We start from the raw sequence: 21006 nt of genomic DNA, 5'->3' as shown, positions 1-21006 counted from the left end.
CTTTTGTCCCTCATTTTGACAGGATTACAGGGAATGACTGCCAGTGTAGATCAAGGTCTCTTTCTGTCAAGTATAGGAGAAAAAGAAAATCGAGCTGACATTTTGAAGGCAGTAGAAGAACTGAGCTTGTAGATAACGTCTTCATTACAAATAACAGTTGTATATACAAGCAGGCTAGTCATCAGATTTTATTTGTTGAGGGTGAGCAGTACAGAGTAACCAGACTTAGGCCTTGTTTGGTGATTTATAGACTGATTTATACAGAGTCATATAATCACAATTAGTCTAGAAGATAAGAGACAAAGATGTAAAGAAGCATTTCCAACATTTTACCAGTGCATTCATTAAAGTAGCTGAGGACAGCTGGTCCTTAAGTCGACTCTGAAGTAAAGCAATGAGGTTTTCCTCATGGCACAAATCAAAGTCTACATGATCTGGTCTGGGAGTTCATGAATCAAATCCCTTCTGAACAGGTAAGTTGTCTTAATGCCTGAGAGTATTTCATGACAAGGAATGAAGTCAGCCACTCTGATTCATAGCACTGAGACCGATGAAATTCCATGAAAACATCCACAAGGAGAGGGGACTGTGGTCTTGTGACATTAGGAAGCAGCAGCAGGAAGCTCTTGAGTCTACTGATAAAATTTTTAGCGGCAGGCTTTGTAGATTTCAAGCCAGTCTACATTTCCAGCAGAAAGGTAGATGATACGCAATTTGAGACGCCCACCAAGTAAGCTATCATGGCCTGGTCAAAAGGCCTACCTCGAAACATCATTAACACCAAGAGTTAATGGTACCAGACATCAAAAGACCCATCTTAAAATCTCTCATTGGCTGGAAGAAAATGTTCGAAATGGCCACATTTTAAATCACACACACAAGAAAGGATGTTCAGAGATTGTCTCTTGTGGATCAGGTATTACATGTAGGTAGAGCTAAGTATTCATAATTTTGGAGAATAGGCAGATATGCCAGTGATGGAGGAATTGTTTTAGCGATTTTTCAACAGTTATTAGCTCATTCATCCTGGAAACAGCAGTTAAACTGAATAAAAACCAAGAAGTGTAACTGCCACTGGTGGAGTGATAGTGACATAGTTTGAGAAGATGAATAATGACCTGGTACCCTTTTAGGTAATGTTGCCAGTCTTTGAATTCTGCTTTCATAGTTTATGGTTAACCCTTGCACACGAAGTAGAGTACCATGGCTGAGGACGGGAGGTCCAATGTACAGTTGGTCTAATATGGCTTCAATGAGACATCAACTTCAGCATCAGCTCCAATACCTGGTGATTCACGTATCCAAGAAGGATCAAGACTTGAAGGTCATGTATTTCAAGCACCACTAGAGCCTCTGGTGTTTGTGAAAGAAGCTGGGTAAGGGGGTTTGTCAGTGTAGAGTATGGATGAATTGCTCTCTGGCTATATCAAATCCAGGAATCACTGGCAGTTCATCTGCGGGTAGAGGGCTATTACTCTAGGTCCATTTGATACCACCTCTTCAGCCCATATGACTAGTCTGGGGGGCAAAGATATGCCCATCTTCTTGCACTTTTCTGAGTTTGCCCACGGTAACTATTCCTAAGAATGTTCACCATCAACTGAACATGGACGGTGCTGGGTACAGGTACAGGACAGAATGCCATTCAGGTCGAACATACTGTTGTCTAGGGCAGTGGTTTTCAAACTGTGTTCTGAAGAATTCTAGTTGCTGTAAAGAAGTCTCCTTAGATGTCACCATGGTGGTAAAGTAAGATGCTTGTGGCAGGTTGCAGGCCCCCACTTCTGCTTCCTCCAGAGCAGCTTCACTTTTACTCTGGGCTTCCATAAGTTTTCAGTCGAAGGGCTTCATGGCCACAAAGCCTTTGGAAAACCCAAGATCTAATTGGTTTAACAACAAAAGTAAGTTGTTCACAAAGTGCTGGATGTATCAAGAGGCCTTTTCTGGAATCTGATTGGAGCTTCGTGAGATGCTGTTAGGTAAACGGATTCCTTGGTAGAATTTCTTCCATCTGTGGGAAAAGTTCTGGTTCCTGAGTAATCCCAAAGAAGATGCTGGGAGTTCACTGTGCCCTTGTTTTAATCCCAGTGGGTCAGAACATCTGCTTACTCATTCAGCAGGCTACTACAAATCTGACACAGAAGAAGAATGGGGTGCAGGTTACATATTTCCTGAATGTCAATCTTTTAAGATAGTGGGGCATGGTCCGATGTGGTTCTCAAAAAGACGTTGCCATTCTTCAGACAGTGCTGACAACTAAAAATCCCCTGGTCCAAATGTATTATGTGTCTCTGAAGGCTTTAACTGAAGAAACGAAATGCACACTCATGGAAGAGACTGAGCCTTTGTTGTGATAAAATAGCTTCAGCTATTTGGCTTGAGGAGTTGACTTCCCTACAAAGGGCTGTGCTGAATCTGGGTAGAACAGGACCGGAGTGGAGGTGAAGGCCACATCATGATGATTCGATGGATGCCTCCTGGGTCACAGTGGTCCACTGGAATGACGCCTTCTTCAGTAGTAAGGTGGTAGAATCACCATGGGCAAAAGTCCAGGTGCCAGATCTGTAGGCGGAGTTCACTTTGGGTGGAGCATCGCCAGAGTCTGCACTGAGCGTCTGGCGAAAACTCAGGTCTCCGAATTCCCAGTAATAGCGCTGGTGGCAGTGCTTGCTGTCATTGTCTCTTTTCTCAGAGCAAGGACGACAGTCCCCAAATTCAAATATAAAAAAATCCAGCTCCCAAGTTCCTGTCACACTTTGATAATCTCTTCCAGGTCCCTGATCCAGTTCTTGAAAATCTGGAAATCTGGAGTCCACGCCGTGACTACACTGAAGGACATCTGTTCCAGCGAGAGCAGAACGCTGTAGTGAAACCCTTTCAACCTCCTATCCTGGACAGCTCATGGTTTGTCACAGAACTTCAAGCTTTGAGTTCCAGTTGCTTTTTTCCTCCTTTCTCCTGCGGAAAGCACCTTATCACCACAGTCTTAAGATTCTTCTGAGGTACATCCAGATTTAATTAGAAAAGAGCTAAAAGACCAACACACCTTTCTCCAAAACAGTCACTTCTCTGGAAACGAGATCCTTTGTCTCTGCCCTCTAGGTAAAGAGAACAGTCAATGGATTTTTTCCAGATGTTTGTATGAAATAGCAGAACCGGCTAATACCTCAACAGACAAAACACTCACGTGGGTTTGTGCTTGCTTGCTTAGCACTGTGCCACTGGTAAGCGCCACTCCACAAACTGAAAAAACTGTTTGAAACCCAAGTGTTCAAACATTTCTCTAGTGTTTGCTGGATAATGGCCTGGAATTTGATAAAAGCAGCTGACAATTAACAAAGAAGCACAGACTGGCCTTTTGGCCATCTGGGTAAACACACTTGCAAGCAAAGCGAATACACAAAGCAGGCCGGGAAAACGTTAAGGTTTGAAACACTTGCAACCTACTGATCTTGAGGTTCAGCAGAAGTTCTAACAAAAGTTGTCAGAGAATGTTAACCTTCAATTAATAAAGACGAACCCCCAAACATCTTCAGGAATTCCATGCCTGGTTCAGTTTGTCCAGTCAGCCAGCTTGCTAAAAACCCACCTGCACCGTTAATTAGCTGGACTTGGCAGCGCCATTTAAAACTAAGCCTGCTCACTACCAACCACACAAACTAAGAATATAAGATAGGAGCAACGATGGCAGCCGTGGTCGTGGAAAATGGTCAGTGAGACAGTCAGGAAGGTAGTCAGGCACCAGAAAATAAGCTGTTGGCCCAAAGATTAAACAGGCTTCGTGATCCTAGAGAACACATCCACTCCTTCTTTCAGCTCCTTTATATTGGGGGCCACCGTACCATATGCGTCAACCACCCCTCAGGCGACCCATGGTGAAAAGACTCAGAATAGAAGCCGAACGGTGGAGTGTCGTTACCGTGGATATCCACTATGCAGGGAACAGCTCACATATCCCAGGGATTCAACAGAGATTTCAAATTGGTTGTGACGGGTCCCAAATGACATCTAGGCCTCAGTTTCCTCCTCGTGGCAAAGGAATTGTGATTCTTAACTCTTCTGGGTCACAGCCCCCTCTGAAAACTTGCTGGCAATGGATCCTCATTCCCCTAAAATGCCCATTCCCACTAATTTTTGCACACAATTTCAGGGAGTTTGGGAATATACACCTCCAATCCAAGGTTCCCAGGTTCAAAATCCAAGGATCGGGCAATTGCTAAATTTTCTTACAACTCAAAAAAAAAAAAAAAAAGAAAGAAAAGCCAACCATTACGAACAATAATCATCCCTTACATTCACTGACGCTTTATAGTTTCCAGATGTTATTTTTCACAAAGACGCAAAGGCTAGGCAGATGGAGTTGGAACACTTGGACGTCCACACGTGGAGGAGGAGGAGGGAGCCTTACTTCACACAAAACCCAAAAATTAACTCAAACCCAGACCTACAGGTAAGAGCTAAAACCATAAACACAGAAGAAGACACAGATGACAGTGTTATGACCTGGCAAAATTATAGGCAAAAACGCAACGGCTGGGTGCTGGGGGTGGGAAGACAGACCTGTTCCAAGGGCACACGGGGTGACGTTCTGGGGCTGCTGGGACTGTTCTGCACCTTGACTGTGGTAGTTGTCACACAGCTCTATGCTCGTCAGAACTTCCAGATCTGTATGCTGAAGTGGGGCTTTTACTGGAATGAATAAGATGGGGGCGGGGGAGGTATCTCTATTTGCAAAACCAGGAATCTTCTCCAGGAAAAACGGCAAGTCTCAAAACAATAAGTGTAGACTGAGCCAGTTTATGTGTAAAAAGGTAAATATCTTCGGTGAGTCTGCTGTTTAACCTAAGGGTACACAACGTGCTGCTAGCCCATCCCTGCTCCGGGGAGCAGAACAGCGACCAGCCTTCATTTTTTTCTCCTGTTGTTATCATTTTCTTTTCACGCATCTTACGACTGTGCCTTATGACGATACTATTATACTCACTAAGACCAAGAAAGCTACTTCTTGTCAAACAAACAATCTTCCCCAGGAGCGCCTGTGCTGCTGTCCGGTGGCCTGAACACCAGGGCCATCCCCTCACCTGGAAGAGCCTCTCCTTCAGGTATGTGGTGCCGTAGCCCTCTCAGGCGCTGAGGTAAAGCGTGCCCGTGAAGCTGGAGCCATCCGGCCACACGTAGGTGCCCAGGCCGTGGCGGTGGTCCCGGCAGAACTGCCCGTGGTAGGACTGTGAACAGAGAGCTCCGTAGCGGCTCTGTTGGAGGAGCCGCCCCGCACCTCCCCAGAACCTTCCAGAATGCCCTCCCAGCTGAGCCTCCAGGCCTGGGCCACAGTGAACAGGGGCTGCACTGGGCTCACAGGGGGCCGGGCCACCAGGCCCCCCTCAAGTGCCAGGGGTCACCCGAATCACGCATAGCGGGTGCCAGGCGCTCGGCCCCCCGATGGCCACGCTCCCTCCTGCCCGGCTCAGGCGGGGGAGTCTGGGGAGGTGTCGGCACTGCCTGGGTTTGGGCGGGAGCTGTCTCCAATCGGGAGCCCCACGCCGGGCTCCGTTCTCACCCCGTCGCCCCCGCTCAGGTCCACGTTAGCAGGCTGGCCCAGAGAGTGGGGGGCCGCTAGCCCTGGGGTCGCTGGCGTGGCCCTAACTTAAGACTGCTCGCTCCTGAGGCCATGGACGTGGGCCGTCTGTGCTCTGGTCCCGAGCCCCGGGCGGGGGGGAGGGGGGAGTGTGGTGCAGGTGCCCCTCTACTAGGGCCCCAGGAGGAAAACAGAGCGCCATGTCCATTCCGAGCACTTTTCAGTCACTAGACTTGACTCTCATGCGAGTCAGACAGCCGCCTTCCCCACCAGAAGCAGGCGGGCTGGGCTCTCAGGCAGCCAGCGGCCGTGCTCACAGGCCACCCTGCGCCTGAGGGACGGTGACTGCGGCCTGCTTAGCACCCCTTCTCTTCCTCTGGTGACGGAGACGAGTCCCCACAGGTTGACAGAGGACTGACCCCAGCCCCTGGCACACGTGACCAGGCCTGGCCAAGTGAAGGGCTCCCAACCCCCGCCTCCTGCCTTGATTTGGGTTTGGTCACGGGACGCATCCCCAAGTCTCACCGGTGTCCACTAGGGCCCTTTCTCTCTTGCAGGAAGGTGTGACACCTTCACCACCCCCTTCTGCCTCATGGCAGAAGGTCAAACTTGGCTGCCCACATGGAGATGGGAGAGAGAGGGCCTGACAGAGTCGCTGGAACCCCTGGATCCAGCCAAGCCTGAGGCTGCGTGACCCCTGAAGGTGGACTTTGCAGTTACAGCAGCCTACAAGGGTCCTTTCCAGTCCCATGTGGGGGGACCTGGTCCTGCCAGTTACTACTCCTGGCCAGTGCAGGGACACAGTGAGCAGTGAGGCGCCGGGCGGGGGACAGCCCATCTGCTGCCCACCTTCATTCCATCTGTATGATTTGGGGGGACCTATCAGAGTCTATCCAACTGAAAAGAAGTCCCACGTTGCAGACCATTTGCGTAGAACTGTGAGGAGAATCCACCCCCCCGGGGGCTCCTCAGGTTCGCCTGCAGGAAAAAGGGTTTCTGTCCACTCCCAGGAGGGCGCAGCTTTGGAGGAACCTCTCCATCCTTCCTCCACACAGTGCCGGAGCCTCATCTGACCAGCCGGACTGATGCGCTTGCGCCCATTCCTCAAAGACAGCTGACACGTTTAAAGCCGCTGCTCTCAGCCTGCACGCCCTCTCGTCCTCCTGGCCTCTCTGGTTCAGGAGCCGCCATGGCTGCAGGAGCATCTGTTCGGTGGACCCAGACGTTCCCCCAGGCAGTGACAAAGCCGATGCTCCACCTGCTGTGGTCCCCCTGCATGGCGAGGACCTGGGGCCAGGAGGACCGGTCAGTGGGCCCCAACCTACCACAGCTGGGAACGTAGGCTGTCTGACCACTGGACACCACAGTGTTGGGTAAAAGAGGAATTAGCCAAGGACTAAAGAAACAGATGCTGAACAAAAATCAGCGCTTGGTCATCGGGGTCACGATGCCATGCATTCTTTGGCAGAAGCACTGCACGGGCTCAGGTCGCGGCCTCTGTCCTCACATGAGGTCCGGAGGCTCCTCCGAGCTGGGGGCGCACTCCAGGTGGGACTGGGCTGGGGGCCCAAAAGCTCCGCCTCTGCCTGCCGCTGCTCCTGCTGTCCCCTCCCTGCCTCCACGGCTCCCCAGGCTCCATCCCAAGACCCCCGCTCGCCTCCCTGCCCCGCTCTCCCCTGGACTCAGGAGACTAAGTGCAGGAGGTGAGGGGCTGGGCGAGGTCCCCCAGCCTTGGGCGCCAAAACCAGGTGAACCGGGGCCCCACAGGCAGAACCAAGCCCGGAAGAGAGAGGGGCAGAGCCGGAACCCTACCCATCCCCTAGGAGGTTGTGCCAGCCAGCGCCTGCTTCCCAGAAGAGCTTCAGTGCCAGGTGTCCTGCCCTCTGATGCTTTTCCAACCCCTCCAAATGCACACACCCCTACAGTGCCTCCAGATGGTTTTTATTATCTGCAAGCAAAAGATGCACTTAAGTCTCCACTGAATCACACAACCCTGCAAGCAGGGCAGAATCCTCCACCAGCGCACCTGCAGCTGGCAGGGATGCAACACATTGTCGGGAAGCCTTCAGAAGCCAGCTTCCCCCTGGCGGAGGCGCACTAAGCCCCCAGGCCACAGCATACCCCCAGGTTCGCCACACGCATGGCTGCTCCACCCTCGCGGGGACACCAGGTGGCGCCAACAGCTCCTGCCACGGGCCCCTCAGAGTCCCCACTGAGGTCCTGACACCGCCTGCTGCAGGGGCGCAAAAGTGAACTTTCACTTTTAGGAAGATCCACTTTTTCTGTTTGAGCTTAAATACAAGGCAATTTCATCAATACAAATATACAACTCACAACAGTAATTCGCAATTTTAAAATATTTGCCTAGAATAAGAGTTTATCTTCTGAAGTCACAGTTTCCCGAGCTGCAGCCTGTGGACACCCAGGCGAACCTCAGACGTGATCTCAGAAGTCTCTCTGGGTGTTTCTCAAATAGGAAGGACATTTGCCTAGCATCCTTCCCATCGGTGGATCTACGAGCTCACAGCACGTGCCTCTCCGAAGGACAGGGACAGGCCGTGGCTGGCTGAACCGGGGCCGGAGAGGGGAGAGCACCAGGAACGACTTGCCTCGCCCGTGGGCCGAGAGAATGCTCCGCATCCCAGCTTCATGTCCTGCCGAACTCTCCTCGGTAGACGCAGCCGTCCTGCCACTCCTGCACACCCTGGGTGAGCTCGATGCAGGCCTCCTTCAGGTCCTGCTCCCTAAGGGGACCCTCGGGCTCCTCCTCTTCCCCCTCTGGGGCCTCCGGGATGAATCTAGGAAGATGAAGAGCAGGGGGAGGGGAGACCGACGCTGGCTGAAGGTCTTAGGGCCACTGGGTACCGAGATCCACACACCATCTTATCTCAACCAGCAATCCCCGAAGCCGATTGCGTAGCTATCCCACCGGGGCGCCCGGTGCCCCGTGGAGACACTCACACCGGCATGCTGAGCCTGGGCCGGCGGTCTCCACCTCGGACACCCATCTCGCGGTCAAGCAGAGGACGGCGGGTCAGCCTCTGGATCAGGGGCTCCCCGGGGGAGATAGTGCTAAAAGCTCCCAACGCCCCCCAGGAAGAGCGCAGAGGCCCCGTGTGAGACCTGAGGACACTGAGGCACAAGGGAGTAAATTAACTTGTCCATGGTCACGTGCTAGCACGCGGTAGGGCCAATACTTGATCAAGCCCTGCCTGACTCCAAAGCCGGTCGTTTCCGTTCAGTTAGTGTTTGTGGAAGGCACAGAGCAGGAGCTCACGGCCTGGTTGGGGAAAAAGACAAGGGAGGCGCCGAGGGTCACTGGGAGAGAAGGGTTTAGCTGTCTGGACCAAGGGGTCACTGGGGAAACCTTTATGGGAGAAGATTCCTAAGTGGGGTTTCAGAGGATGAGTAGGAGCTCTCTCAACAGAAGAGAGTGCATTTCAGGGAACTGGACTAGTACGTGCAAAAACACAAGGGTGGGAAAGAGCATGAGGCCTTTCTGCCACCGAAGCAGTTGTGGCTTCCTGGAGAGAGAGCGAGGAGGGGCTCTCTGGAGGCACAGGGGTTGGGGTTCTCGACACCGACTGCCCCTTGGAACAGGGGAAAGGGATAAGAACACCTGACGACCAGGCCCTCCCCCACGAGCTGGAGTGGTGGGAAGGCGGCAGCTGTGCCAGGATCCCAGGGTTCCAGGGGCACTTCCTCCACCCTGCGATCTGTCTCCCAATTCACCTCTTTCTTCTCCCTTGCTCCCCTCTCAGCCCCCCAGTACCACCTTGGTTCCTAGGTCCCCTCTCTACCTCTTATCCTTTCCCCTCAGGTCCCGTCTTTGCTTTGCTCCAACTGCAGCTTGCGAAGCTAAGCAGAGACAAACTGTGCTGTCTGTAAAATTTGTTTGTGAAGAGAAAGAAAAGCAGTCAACTAAAACTTCCTGTTAAACCATCCCACCTGCCGAGTTGAGCAGTGCCCCCCCCGCCCCCCAAAAAAAGATAAGTTGAAGTCCTAACCCCTGGGAATGACCTTATACAGAAAGTATCTTTGCAGATGCAATCAAGTGAAGAGGTCAGACTGGATTCGGGTGTGCCCCAAACCAAATAACTAGTGTCCTTACAAGGAGAGGGAGATTTGGAGACACACACAGAGGGCAGAATACACTTCCATTGTTTTCAGCCTAAGGGTTTGTGGTAATGCTTTGCTACGTTGACTCTAGGAAACTCACATATCACCCAGAATAAAAGACTGACTTAACAGCAGCTAAAACTATTTGTTTCAGCAAATCTGACAACTTCCTGAGGCTGGCAAAACAATTCTAAATACTGACATGTGGCCCAAAAAAGGTGTTCTGGAAAATTCTATAAACTGGAAAAAAATGCAATATGAAATGCTGAAATTCCGCTTATGTTCATAAGAATATATGCACCGGTATTTTTAAAAACCAGGCATACAAAGATTAAAAAGCCCTATTTCCACAAATTGATACAAGTCCTACGATGATGCTGGAGGATACATTCCAAGAGAACGTTTTCATAAGAAAAATATATTAATATTCATCGACAATATTCAAGAATATTAGTTTTTAAAGTTTTTGGTGAATCAACTTGGTAAAAATCAGCAAATTAGTAGTTCAGCAAACTGACCTTTAGGACGACTGGCTTTCAGCAAGTTAGCTGTTCAAATGACCGGTGATGGTGTTAGCAAATCTGAACCTGCGATTATAGTTATGAAATTTAGTGAAATATGGCTGCTGACTTGTGCATGGGGAAGAAGAGTGGCATTTCTATTAAAATTCAGTTGAAGGCTTTGAAAAGTCAACATAAGCCACTTAAAAATTGTAATCAGGGCTTTCCTGGTGGCGCAATGGTTGAGAGTCCACCTGCCGATGCAGGGGACGCGGGTTCGTGCCCCGGTCCGGGAGGATCCCTCGTGCTGCGGAGTGGCTGGGCCCGTGAGCCATGGCCGCTGGGCCTGCGCGTCCGGAGCCTGTGCTCTGCAATGGGAGAGGCCGCAGCAGTGAGAGGCCCGCGTACCGCAAAAAAAAAAAAAAAAAAAACTGCGATCAAATTAGATACATGTGAGACACTGTAAAAGATTTGTGAGTAAAAAAATATTTTAAAAAATTCCAAAAGGACTCTACTGGCTGATTGCTTCTCAAGTGCTTTTAAGTTCACATGAAGGAAAGCAAGGGAAACTGGAAGTCATGGCCCGGCACCAAGGGCCACTATTGAGTACCGCCTCAGCTGACCCACAGGAAAAAGTGAGCAGATGTATATGTGTGATCGTGACTCATCGGAGGAAAGTAAGTGGATATACACGACAGGCAGTAGGTCAAAATACAATGTTTAAGGGAGTGGGTAAAAACATTGCTTTAAATGACTTTTTAGATCAACTAAATGATGGTTAGGTTTTTCTCTTTTATCAGAATCACACGGAAGGCATGGTAACACACAGCTTCCCGTGTCTCACTCCCAGGGTTTCCGCTTCAGCAGGTCCTGAGTAGGTGGACTCCTGAGAATGTGCATTGCTACCAAGTTCCCAGATGCTGCTGAAATTTGGACCACGCTTTGAAAGCCACTGGGCCATGGTGTGGTGGGCAGGTGGTGTCGACTGAAAAAAGGAAAAGCACAACCTGAGAATTACGAGTTAAGTTTTTTGGGGGGCAAAATGAGGACAATACCCCAGGAGGCAGCATTTCAGATAGCTCGGAGAAACTGCTCTGAACAGGTAGCGGGGAGGTCAGTACAGATGTGATTTTGGTGAAGGGGGAGTACATGCAATCAAGCACATATTTTTTGCAGAAGGTTTCTGCTCGTCACGAGGAGCAGACGTCACCATGAGGGATTTTAGTGCTCTTCTACGTAAGAAGAGAATCAAGAAGTGGGCTCATAAAATCTTCTCCTGAAAATATCTAACCATCTGAAGAACTGTTCTGCCAGTTTTTCCTAGAGTACGGAGCGCCACATTCCTGATCTCTGCCCTGAATTCCTGTCAGGAGGTGCTGAAGGTCAGCAGCTGCATTGGCTCATAATTTAATCCTTGTAGAGGTAGATGGTCAGTGCCAATTTGTAGGTGACAAGGGAACAGAGAGAAAGGATGATGGACAGGACAAAGCAGGAGGAGCCTTGAACGCCAGGTTAAAAACAGAAGCAGCAAGACATTTTTAAACAGGAGGGCGGTGCAGTCAGATGTGTGCTCTGAGAGGTTTCAAGACTTTTTGCCTGGGACCCATTGTAATACCCCATTTCATATCATGAGCCAGTACAAACTAACTCAAAAAATTATGAGGAAAAACTCACTCTGCTACATGCACGCACCCTAATATTTTCATGTAGTCTGTTCTTTTCTATACTATTTTACTAAAAATAAAATATAGGTCATAACCCACAAAACTGATCTCACAACCCACTAACGGATCACAACTTGCTGAGTCAGGACCAACATTCAGAAAAGCACTGCTTTAAAAAGCGGATTCCGGCTCCAGTGAGGAAGGCTGGGAGGCTCCCCTCAGGCGGCTGGTGCCAAGGCCAGAAGAGGGTGGCCCAAAGTAAACACAGCATCAAGGTGGACAGAATGGGTCTGAGATACTCAGGATGACTCGTTACCGATTCATTAACTCAATGGGGTGAAGGAGTGTGAGGTTATCAGTTAAGAGTCCTTGGAACAGAAAATCCACCTCAAATATCCAACAGTAAAGGGTGATTGGATGGCTCAGGAAACCAAACAGTCCAGAAGTTGGAGGCTCTTCAGGTTTGGTTTGATTCAGTGGCCCAACAGTATCTTCGAGGACTGTTTCTTCAGCTGTGCTTTCAACCAAGGCTGGCTTCCCTTTGTGCTCATAAGGAGAGGACAGAGGTTTCCAAGCCCCTCTCTCCTCTCTGGTTCATATGGCAGCCCAAGCCCTTTCCCGAAGCAGTCATGGGGGTATAGGCGACACTGACTGGACGTAATCAGAAGCCCGATTCTGGAGCTGGGGGACAGGGAATCTCCACCTACTTGGATGGCTCCCGTGAACTCTGGGAAAAATGGGAATCCCATCCCAGGAAAGTCAGAATCCTTCCTTAGGCCACAGAAGAAGGAAATGGATGCTGAGAAGGCCTCTACGTAGGTGATGTCTGGACCTGTGAAGACCAGTGAAGACCTGGTTACACACCAACATTTGAATCTTTAGCTCAAGGGAGAACCCCAGGTAGCAAAAAAGATCTGACAGTTACCAATGCTTGGTGGCTTTGGCTAGAATGGAGAGAATCAAGGTCACCCAGAGAGACTGTATAGGTTCATTTTGTCAGGTTTATTGAGTACTCTGTGTGTGGGGGGGGGCATGGGTGTACTGGAGAATAGTTTCTGACAGAACGGATTGCAAATCTTAAGTAAATGATGCAGATAAAGCAGAAAAAATGTTTTCATATTATTAGAATAGAATTGAAATGGCAATAACTAGATGCATGCAGGACTGGAAGACAGTTAACTTTTCACTGAAACCAGCCCCTGAAAGACACTGGACCTCAGAAAAATCTAGTGAAGAGGGCTTCTTACATGGCAACTGTGTAATTAAATGGTATTAATTCTTTAAAGTTACAGTAGTAATGCAAAAAAAATAATAATTGAGAAAAATAAAAACAAAAATATTGGTCTGTGAAAAAATGATGAAAAGCTAACAGTAAGTAGCTTTATTTTATATGAATCATGTTTTACAATAAAAGGGAAAATAAAATGCAGAAATTACACAGAGTGATTTATTAGGAAACAAATAACAAAAAGGAATGCACATAAAGCTATACTAAAGGGCACCTCACCTGGCGATGCGGTTATAAGAAAATCAGATATTAAGGGGCCTACCTACAAAACGATGTGACGGATACTGTGCCCAGATGAGAATCTGTGACAGGGTCGCCTGCTCCTCTGCACACCAGCCACAGCTTGAGAAGCGCACCTCCCCGAGCCCCGCCCGGCTGGAAACCTCCGCGTTCGCAGGGACAGGCACCAGCTACTCTCAGATCTCCCGGCTTGCAACCTGCGGGGCTCTGGTATCCAGCGAGGGGAGGCCCATTCCTCCCAGCAACCCGAACCCGCCCACCTCACTGCGGCCAATCAGACTCTTCCGATGGCCACCAGGCCAGCCAACGGCCGCAACCCCCAGCCTCAGCCAATCAGAGGAGGCCTCTCCCGTTTAGACCTGACCAATGAGGCGGCGGCCAGGGCTTTGCGGGCGTGCCCGCTCGTGCACAACCACTACAGGGCCCACCCCGGGGGGGGGGACGGGCGCCTCCCAGAGGCCTCTAGGACCCGGGGGCGCCCGGCCGGCCTCCCGACGGCCCAAAATAGACACCCGTGCTGGGGGCCCGAGAGCCGGTCATGGAGGCGGAGCAACCCGGACGCCGCGGGGCCACCAAGGCCGCCCCGCCGCCGTTCGTGCGCGTCGCCCCCTCGCTCTTCCTCGGGAGCGCGAACGCCGCAGCCGCCCCGGAGCTGCTGGAGCGCGCGGGCGTCACCCTATGCGTCAACGTTTCGCGCCAGCAGCCCGGTCCCCGCGCGCCCGGCGTGACCGAGCTGCGCGTGCCCGTATTCGACGACCCGGCTGAGGACCTGCTGGCGCACCTGGAGCCTACCTGTGCCGCCATGGAGGCCGCGGTACGCGCCGGTGGTGCCTGCCTCGTCTACTGCAAGAACGGCCGCAGCCGCTCGGCCGCCGTCTGCACCGCCTACCTCATGCGTCATCGCGGCCTCACGCGGGAGCAGGCCTTCCAGGTAGGGCGGGATTTTCTCGTGGCGGGGCTTCCGGCGGGAAGAGGCGGGGCCTTCTGGGAGGGGCGAGGCTCTAGGCAGGGGCGGGGGCCCGCCCGTGGGGGCGGGGCTTCGAGGAGGGCCCGCTCGTTGGGGCGGGGCCTCCGGGCGTTGGGAATGCCAGCGGAGCTTGCAGCCGACGCTGCGCGGTGTCTAACCAAAGCCTCTCGTTTGCAGACTGTGAAGAGCGCCCGCCCGGTGGCCGAGCCCAACCCGGGCTTCTGGTCCCAGCTCCAGAAGTACGAGGAGGCCCTGCAGTCGTGGTCCCGCCTGCCCGGGGAGCCCTCGGGCCCGACTGAGCCCTAATGGGTCAGCCCTTGAGGACGGCCCAACCCCAAAGCGGGGCGCTTGGAGTTTCCTGCAGCCTCGGGGTGGGAAGAGGTAGTTCATGCACTGACTGGGGGGTGGTCTGTCCTCTCCTGCCTCACGTCCCACGGATTTTTTATTTTCTGCAACTTCCTGAAGGTCTCTGTCCCGCCTTGACGGTAGGGCAGGGGTGTGTCCGCCGAGGAGAGAACTGAGGACCGTACCTCCCCTCGTCAGCAGGTTTATTACACAGAGCTTGGTCAGGAACATCAAAACCACTTGAGGAATTTTAGCCAGAAACACATTTACTACAGAGAGATGGAGGCCAGGGAGCCAAGGTCAGGGGATGGGGAAGTACAGGAGTCATGGAGACCCGCCACCCTGTTCCTGGCTGCCTGCCACTCTGATGTGGGTGGCTTCTGGGGGGCTGCTGGCAGAACCTCATGCCTGCCACCTGCTCAAGCCACAGTGGCTTTCCCAAACCTCACACTGGCCCCGTCACAAAACGCAACATGCGATTCAGCTGGGGAGGGCCCAGTTTCCAGACTTGTAGCTGCTGTGACACAGAGTGAGGGTCGAGGCTGTGTGACAGACCACCCAATGTGGGCCCTTGGGGGTCTCCGTGTCCGTACCCACCTCCTACCTTACTGGCCTCCCAGTTTCAGCAACAGCAATGAGTCCCAGCCTAACATCCTGCAGCCAAGGTCATGTCAACAATGCAATGACCACCCATGTCTCTGAGCCTGTTGATTCCTCTTCTGGTTCAGAGGCACCCCGCCTGGACACACTACAGCCTAAAGACTATACTAGAAAACTAATCACCACCAACACTCCTTAAATAAGATAGTGGGGAAAGAGTAAAGGAAAAATTGGGTAACACATATGAGTTACAAATAATATAATCCCTGGTTAATATACAAATATATACATAACAAGGTTATGAATAAAACACTGTAGTTGATGTTTATCATTTTCCTTGACCCTCAGCCAATGCCTCAGGTCCTGGTCTTTCCTAGTCGGGTGTCTGATGAGCCCTGAGTGGTCCTGCCTGCACTGACGCTCTGGCCTCCGTGACCTCTGCAATACAACCAAGGAGTACTGGGAGGCATCAGGAGAATGCCCTGAGTTCCAGCATACTCCTCCTGGCCCCCCTGAGCAGCAGCAAAGCCCTGCTGCCCCTTGAAAGTCAGGATCAGGGAATTCCCTGGCGGTCCAGTGGTTAGGAGTCGGTGCCTTCACTCCTGGGACCCAGGTTCAATCCCTGGTCAGGGAACTAAGATCCTGCAAGCTGCATGGTGCGGCCAAAAAAAAAAAAAAAAAAAGTCAGGATCAGTCACCTCACCCAGCAGAGCAACTCCCGATTTGAGGCTTGTGGAGCCCCAGATGGTGAAGTGGTGTCTCAGCCTCCCGTCCAGCTGTGTCCCCAAATGGAAGCATCCTACCTGCAGATGAAGACCTCTGACCCAGCAGAGCCCGAAGTTGTGGGGATGGGAAGCTCACACTCTGCGAGTGATGCACTGGGGTGGTTGTGAAAGGGTCTTCCTCCCCCCCAACCCTCTTGCACATCTGGGCTCCCAGCTGTGACGGTCCCTGGCTCAGAGCATACACCACACCCTGCAGGTCAGCACCCAGCCCGGTGCGATGTCACCAATCAGCAGCCCCCATGTCCAAGAGCCATAGCCCTCGTCATAACCCAAATGCAGCTCTTCGTGGCTAACCCGACTTTCACACATTTTTGGAAGGCTTGCCAGCTGCCACTTACTCGCCACAAGCCCCTCATAGCTCGTGTCACTTTTCATCAACCCCATAAACAAGCTCCTGCTGTTGCCTCCACGTGGCAGGTGAGGCTCCGGTGGCTCCGTCTGTAACCTCAGGTGAGCTGAGCGGTTTGCCCAGCTAGGAGGTCAGGAGCCGGGACCTGAGCCCACGTTTCTACCCCGTGTGCTCATGACATCCTTGCTGGCACACCCCCTCACCTGCTGACCTGGCCCTGGGTGACAGGGCTGCCAGGATGTCAGAGCCCGGGCCAGGCTGAAGGACATCTGTGGGTCCCATCAGCCTTTTGTCCCACCAGCTCCATTCTGAGAACCATCCAGCTTCGGCTGCCACCAGAGGCCCAGGTATCCCTAGGAGCTCTGACCCAGGGACAACACAGCCCCCAGCTGAACACCACAGGCTTCCTGGAAGCCCTCCTGCCTCCGTGTCCACCTGCTGGCAAGTGAGGCCAGGGACCCACTCCCCTCCCAGTGCCAGCGCACTTGAATAGGGGTACCTAGTCCACGTGCATCAGGGGAGAGCTGGGGTGCAGGCAGAGTGTCAGCTGCATCAGCCCACCCAAGCCAGCCAGCGTTTGATCATCAAAAGGCTGGTGTATGAAAATTTCCTATGGGAGAAGCCCCAGCCTCTAGCAGTCCCGGCTTTCAGGTTCCTCTCCCCTAAGTGGTTTGGGGTGGGGTGACAGGAGGGCTACGCTGCAGCCACCCTGGACCTTTGTCAGCAGGCAGTGCCCCCATCCCCCAGCACTGAAGGCGCTGTCCTCTGCAGGACAGGGACAGGGTGGAGGGTGGAGATGACCCCTGTGGCCCGCACAGTTCACAAATGCCTTGGTGGGCTGCCTTTAATACCATAGAACAGGCCTGTTTGCTCCCGTAAGACTGGCTTGTGTTGGTTCCTTACAAAAATGTAGGGTGGGGCTTCCCTGGTGGCACAGTGGTTGGGAGTCCGCCTGCCGATGCAGGGGACGTGGGTTCGTGCCCCGGTCCGGGAGGATCCCACATGCCGCGGAGCGGCTGGGCCCGTGAGCCATGGCCGCTGGGCCTGCTCATGCGGAGCCTGTGCTCCACAGCGGGAGAGGCCACAGCTGTGAGGGGCCCGCGTACCAAAAAAAAAAATGTGTGGTGGAAGGCACCGCCCCCGCTGGGGGAGGGTGGGCAGAAGTGGTAACAGCTCCTCTGGACCTGCAGGACTGCCCCATTCCACCCCTTCCGTGTGCAGAACTGGCCACTGGGAGGTGCCCAGGAGAGAAGGGATGAGACCCAATCCCTGCTCACCCAAGTCCAGGGGACCAGGAGGGTGAGAAGCCCCCTGATGTTAACTTACCCCGAGTGTGCAGGTGGCTGGTAGACCTGCCTGCGTGTCCCTAGGGCAGGCTAGTGTGGGTGCCCACACACGGTCCTCTTGAAGGTCTTCTGACTCCAGCCCCACCGGCCTGGTGGGGGGTGGATGGCTCCAAAAGGCTGGTCAAACTGGGAGTGCCATCTAAAGCACTCTGCCCTTGGCACCTGGGCAGGCGCTGGGCCACCTGAAGGCCTCGAGGACTGATTAGACCCCAGTTCTCTTCCCTCTTGAGTCTTGGACGCAGGACTGAAACCCCTCCTCCAGGTGACTGGCGAGTTTGGGGTGGGGCCCCGACAAGGAGATTGTGTCCCCCCAGCTAAGATGGCACATAGGAAAAACTGAAGAGATGCCTCAGTGCAGGTGCTCTGAATCAGTGAACATGTGTCCTCCCACTCAGCCATCCTTCCCACCCAGCCCCCCACCCGGGGAGGAGGGCAGGCAGGATCACATGGGTGACAGATTGGGATACTGAGCCCAGAAGGATCAAACGCTACTCGGGGACGCCATCGAGGTCAAGTGCATTGTGAGTCAGGCCCCAACTTTGCCACAGGGAGACTGATCAGGGGAGAGAAGTGGGTGGGATTCCAGGCCAAAAAGCCCCTTCTCCCTAAGGGTCTGACTTCTTACGCGATGATGACAGCAACATCTTGGTGGCCCCTCTGGTTCCATGGCTTCGAGATCGCCCTGATGCTAGCTCTTTGAGCACCCTCGCTGGTCTGCAGGCATCCCCTCTGGGCCTAAGTCTCTGGACAGGCCTGGGCGAGGTGGAATGGGGACAGGCAGGCCAGGTCCTGTTACTGCCCAGCACTCACCTATACAATCTTCCTCCAGGGCCCCAACAGGCCTTAAGGCAGCACTGTCCGGCACAACTTTCTACAATGATGGGATATCTGCTCTGTCGAGGATGGCTACCACTAGCCAGACACTATCCTCCAAACACACACGGAGACCTTGAAATACAGCTAGTGCAACTGAGAAACTGAACTTCTAATTTAATTTAAATCTAAATAGCTACAATTATCTGACAGCACAGCCTTAAGGTTCTTGAGCACCGCCATGTACCATATGGCACGTAACACAGACCACTGGTCTCACAGGGGAGTGGGTCGGGTGTATGGAAATCATTCCATCATTCCATCACTACCCGGGACCAGAGGTTCCCGAATGGACGAATAACACTGAGTTCCAGACGCCACACTTCCCAGCTTCCCTGACCCAGGTGTCCCAGCAGTCGCTGCCCCAGGAACCTGGCCCGCAGCATCGCTGAGGGATCGGGCATCCTGACTCCCGGGGTCTCCCAGACGCGAGCCGGGTAGGAAGCGCAAAGGGGTGGGGAGACCGCAGGGCCACTCCTCCGCCCGGCGCGCCCCGGACCCCGAGCACACAGCGTCCCGCCCCTCACCCCCGGCTCCCGCTTTCCCCACCCCCCAGCACAGTGCCCCGGCCACCTGCACACGGCAGCCGCAGCCCCATGCACCGCACCCGGCTCTCGGCCTCAGCCCTGGCACAGCGCCCCCGGCCCCAACACAGCGCCCCCGGCTCCGCTGTCCCCCCGCCCCGCACAGCGCCCCTGGCTCGCGGTCCTAGCCCCGCTCTCGGCTACTCGGTCTCCCGGTTCACAGCGCCCCCGCTCACTGCGCCCCCGGCTCCCCGGTCTCCCCGCGCACAGCGCCCCCGGCGGCGGCCGAGCGGAGCCCGAGCGGGGCGGCGCACGGCGCGGGGCCGGGCCGGGCGGCTCCCGGCAGACTGCCGGGCAGGTGAGGCCACCGCCTGCGCGGTCGCACCGCTACCCCCGGCCTCCAGGAGGCGGCGGGTGTGTGGGCTCCACCGCACAAGATGCCCTTCTGCCTGGAAGAAATTCCCTCGGGTTCATCCATCCTTCCTGCAGCCACCCTCGCTGGACAGTGTGGGCCTCGGGTGGACACCATAGGAGCAGAGAGGGGTGCTTCCCAGCATGGAGGTGGTACTTAGGCCAGGCAGACTGATTAAGCAGTCCCAGAAAAAGGTCCCGAACTGTGCAAGGGCCTGGGGCAGTATCTGCTGCGACACGGAGAGAGGTTTGCCTGAGAGCTAGCACTTAAGGCAGCTGGCCTGCTTGTGAGGCTCGTGGGGCTGTCCCTGGTCCAAGGGCTTGGGGCCAAAGAGAGAGTGGAGGTTCTGATGTCTGGAGAAGCCAGGGCTTGCTATAGGGCTTGAGTGTGGCTGGGAGGCGTGGGCTGGGGACCCTGTGTTTTGGAAGGTTTGTGTAGGTGCCCCAAGGGCTTTTGGGAGCGGGCGATGGCAAACCTGCCCCCACGGCTGCCCAGCTCCAGGTTTTAAAGCAGGAACATCCTTTTCCCAGGGTGGTGCCCCCTACTCCCTCGTGGGGCAGAGCCTATCCCTATCTGCCCTCCCCTCCAAGGGTTACAGTGCCTCTTTGTCTTCTACCCAGGAGAGGCGTGGAGGGGCCGGGGTCCCTCAGTCACCAGCTCGAGCCTGTGTGCCCCTTCGCCGAACCACCCCAGTGGTTTGGAGTGGCGGGGCTAGAGGTGAACCCCGGTCGTCCCCAGACGGCCCCCACCCTCCGGCTCCCAGGCCCGGGAACAGCACACCCAGGCACACCCTCGGGTCTGGGGTCTCCTGGCAGGCCTGCTCGGGGACCCCAGGGTGGTTGTCTTCCCTTGCAGGGCTGGATTTGAGCGCTGGCTGAATGCCACAGGCCCCCCGCTGGCCGAGCCAGACCTGTCTCAGGGATCCAGCCTGACCCGGCCCGTGGAGGCCCTCTTCCAGCTGTGGACCGCGGAGCCCCCTGGACCAGCGGCCCGTCCGCCTCCAGCACCATTGACATCTCCAAGTGGAGGACCTTCCAGACAGCGCTCTTCCTGGACCGGCTCCTGGACGGGTTCCCCGCTGCCCAGGTGATTCCGGCACCCCGGGTGGTGGGGGAGGGGAGGGCCGGCTGGCCTGAACCTGCGCATGGCCGGCAGAGGGTTGATGAGCCTGTCCAAGTGCTACTCTCCCTTGCTGGACTCGATAATGCCGATATCCCATTCGCTGGCTGCAAATCGTCGTCCGAACGACTACTATACCCCGACCTCCACAGGGTCGGCGCTTCCTGAGAGCCAGGTGCAAGCCACCTGGGTGGCATCTCCCACGCGGGTCCGCCCCACCCCTTTTTCCCCTCCCCCCCCACCCCCCCCTCCCCTCCCCCACCACCCTCCCCTCCCCCCCACCCCTCCCCTCCCCCCCCC

The 21006-nt window shown here is 54.2% G+C and overlaps 2 protein-coding genes across 2 annotated transcripts in view; both read left to right on the top strand.

Moving 5' to 3' along the window:
- The first annotated feature begins 13410 nt into the window (after window positions 1-13410).
- On the top strand, window positions 13411-14711 carry DUSP28 (dual specificity phosphatase 28). Its single transcript, XM_029225616.1, has 2 exons — window positions 13411-14317; window positions 14531-14711. Exons 1-2 carry the CDS (start codon window positions 13925-13927, stop codon window positions 14657-14659), a joined length of 522 nt encoding a protein of 173 aa, XP_029081449.1. The 5' UTR covers window positions 13411-13924; the 3' UTR covers window positions 14660-14711.
- A 460-nt stretch (window positions 14712-15171) lies between these two features.
- RNPEPL1 (arginyl aminopeptidase like 1) overlaps window positions 15172-21006 on the top strand; it is a 15768-nt gene continuing 9933 nt past the window's right edge. Inside the window, 8 exon segments of the mRNA XM_029225590.1 lie at window positions 15172-15227; window positions 16734-16877; window positions 18996-19088; window positions 19208-19533; window positions 20403-20578; window positions 20581-20657; window positions 20743-20790; window positions 20792-20881. Of these exon segments, the coding sequence (XP_029081423.1) occupies window positions 15172-15227; window positions 16734-16877; window positions 18996-19088; window positions 19208-19533; window positions 20403-20578; window positions 20581-20657; window positions 20743-20790; window positions 20792-20881 (1010 nt within the window).

The sequence above is a fragment of the Monodon monoceros genome, unplaced genomic scaffold (genome assembly GCF_005190385.1).
Source record: "Monodon monoceros isolate NGI ecotype Baffin Bay Population unplaced genomic scaffold, NGI_Narwhal_1 Super_Scaffold_16, whole genome shotgun sequence".
NCBI classification, from domain to species: Eukaryota; Metazoa; Chordata; class Mammalia; order Artiodactyla; family Monodontidae; genus Monodon; species Monodon monoceros.
This window is presented reverse-complemented; position numbering and strand designations above follow the sequence as displayed.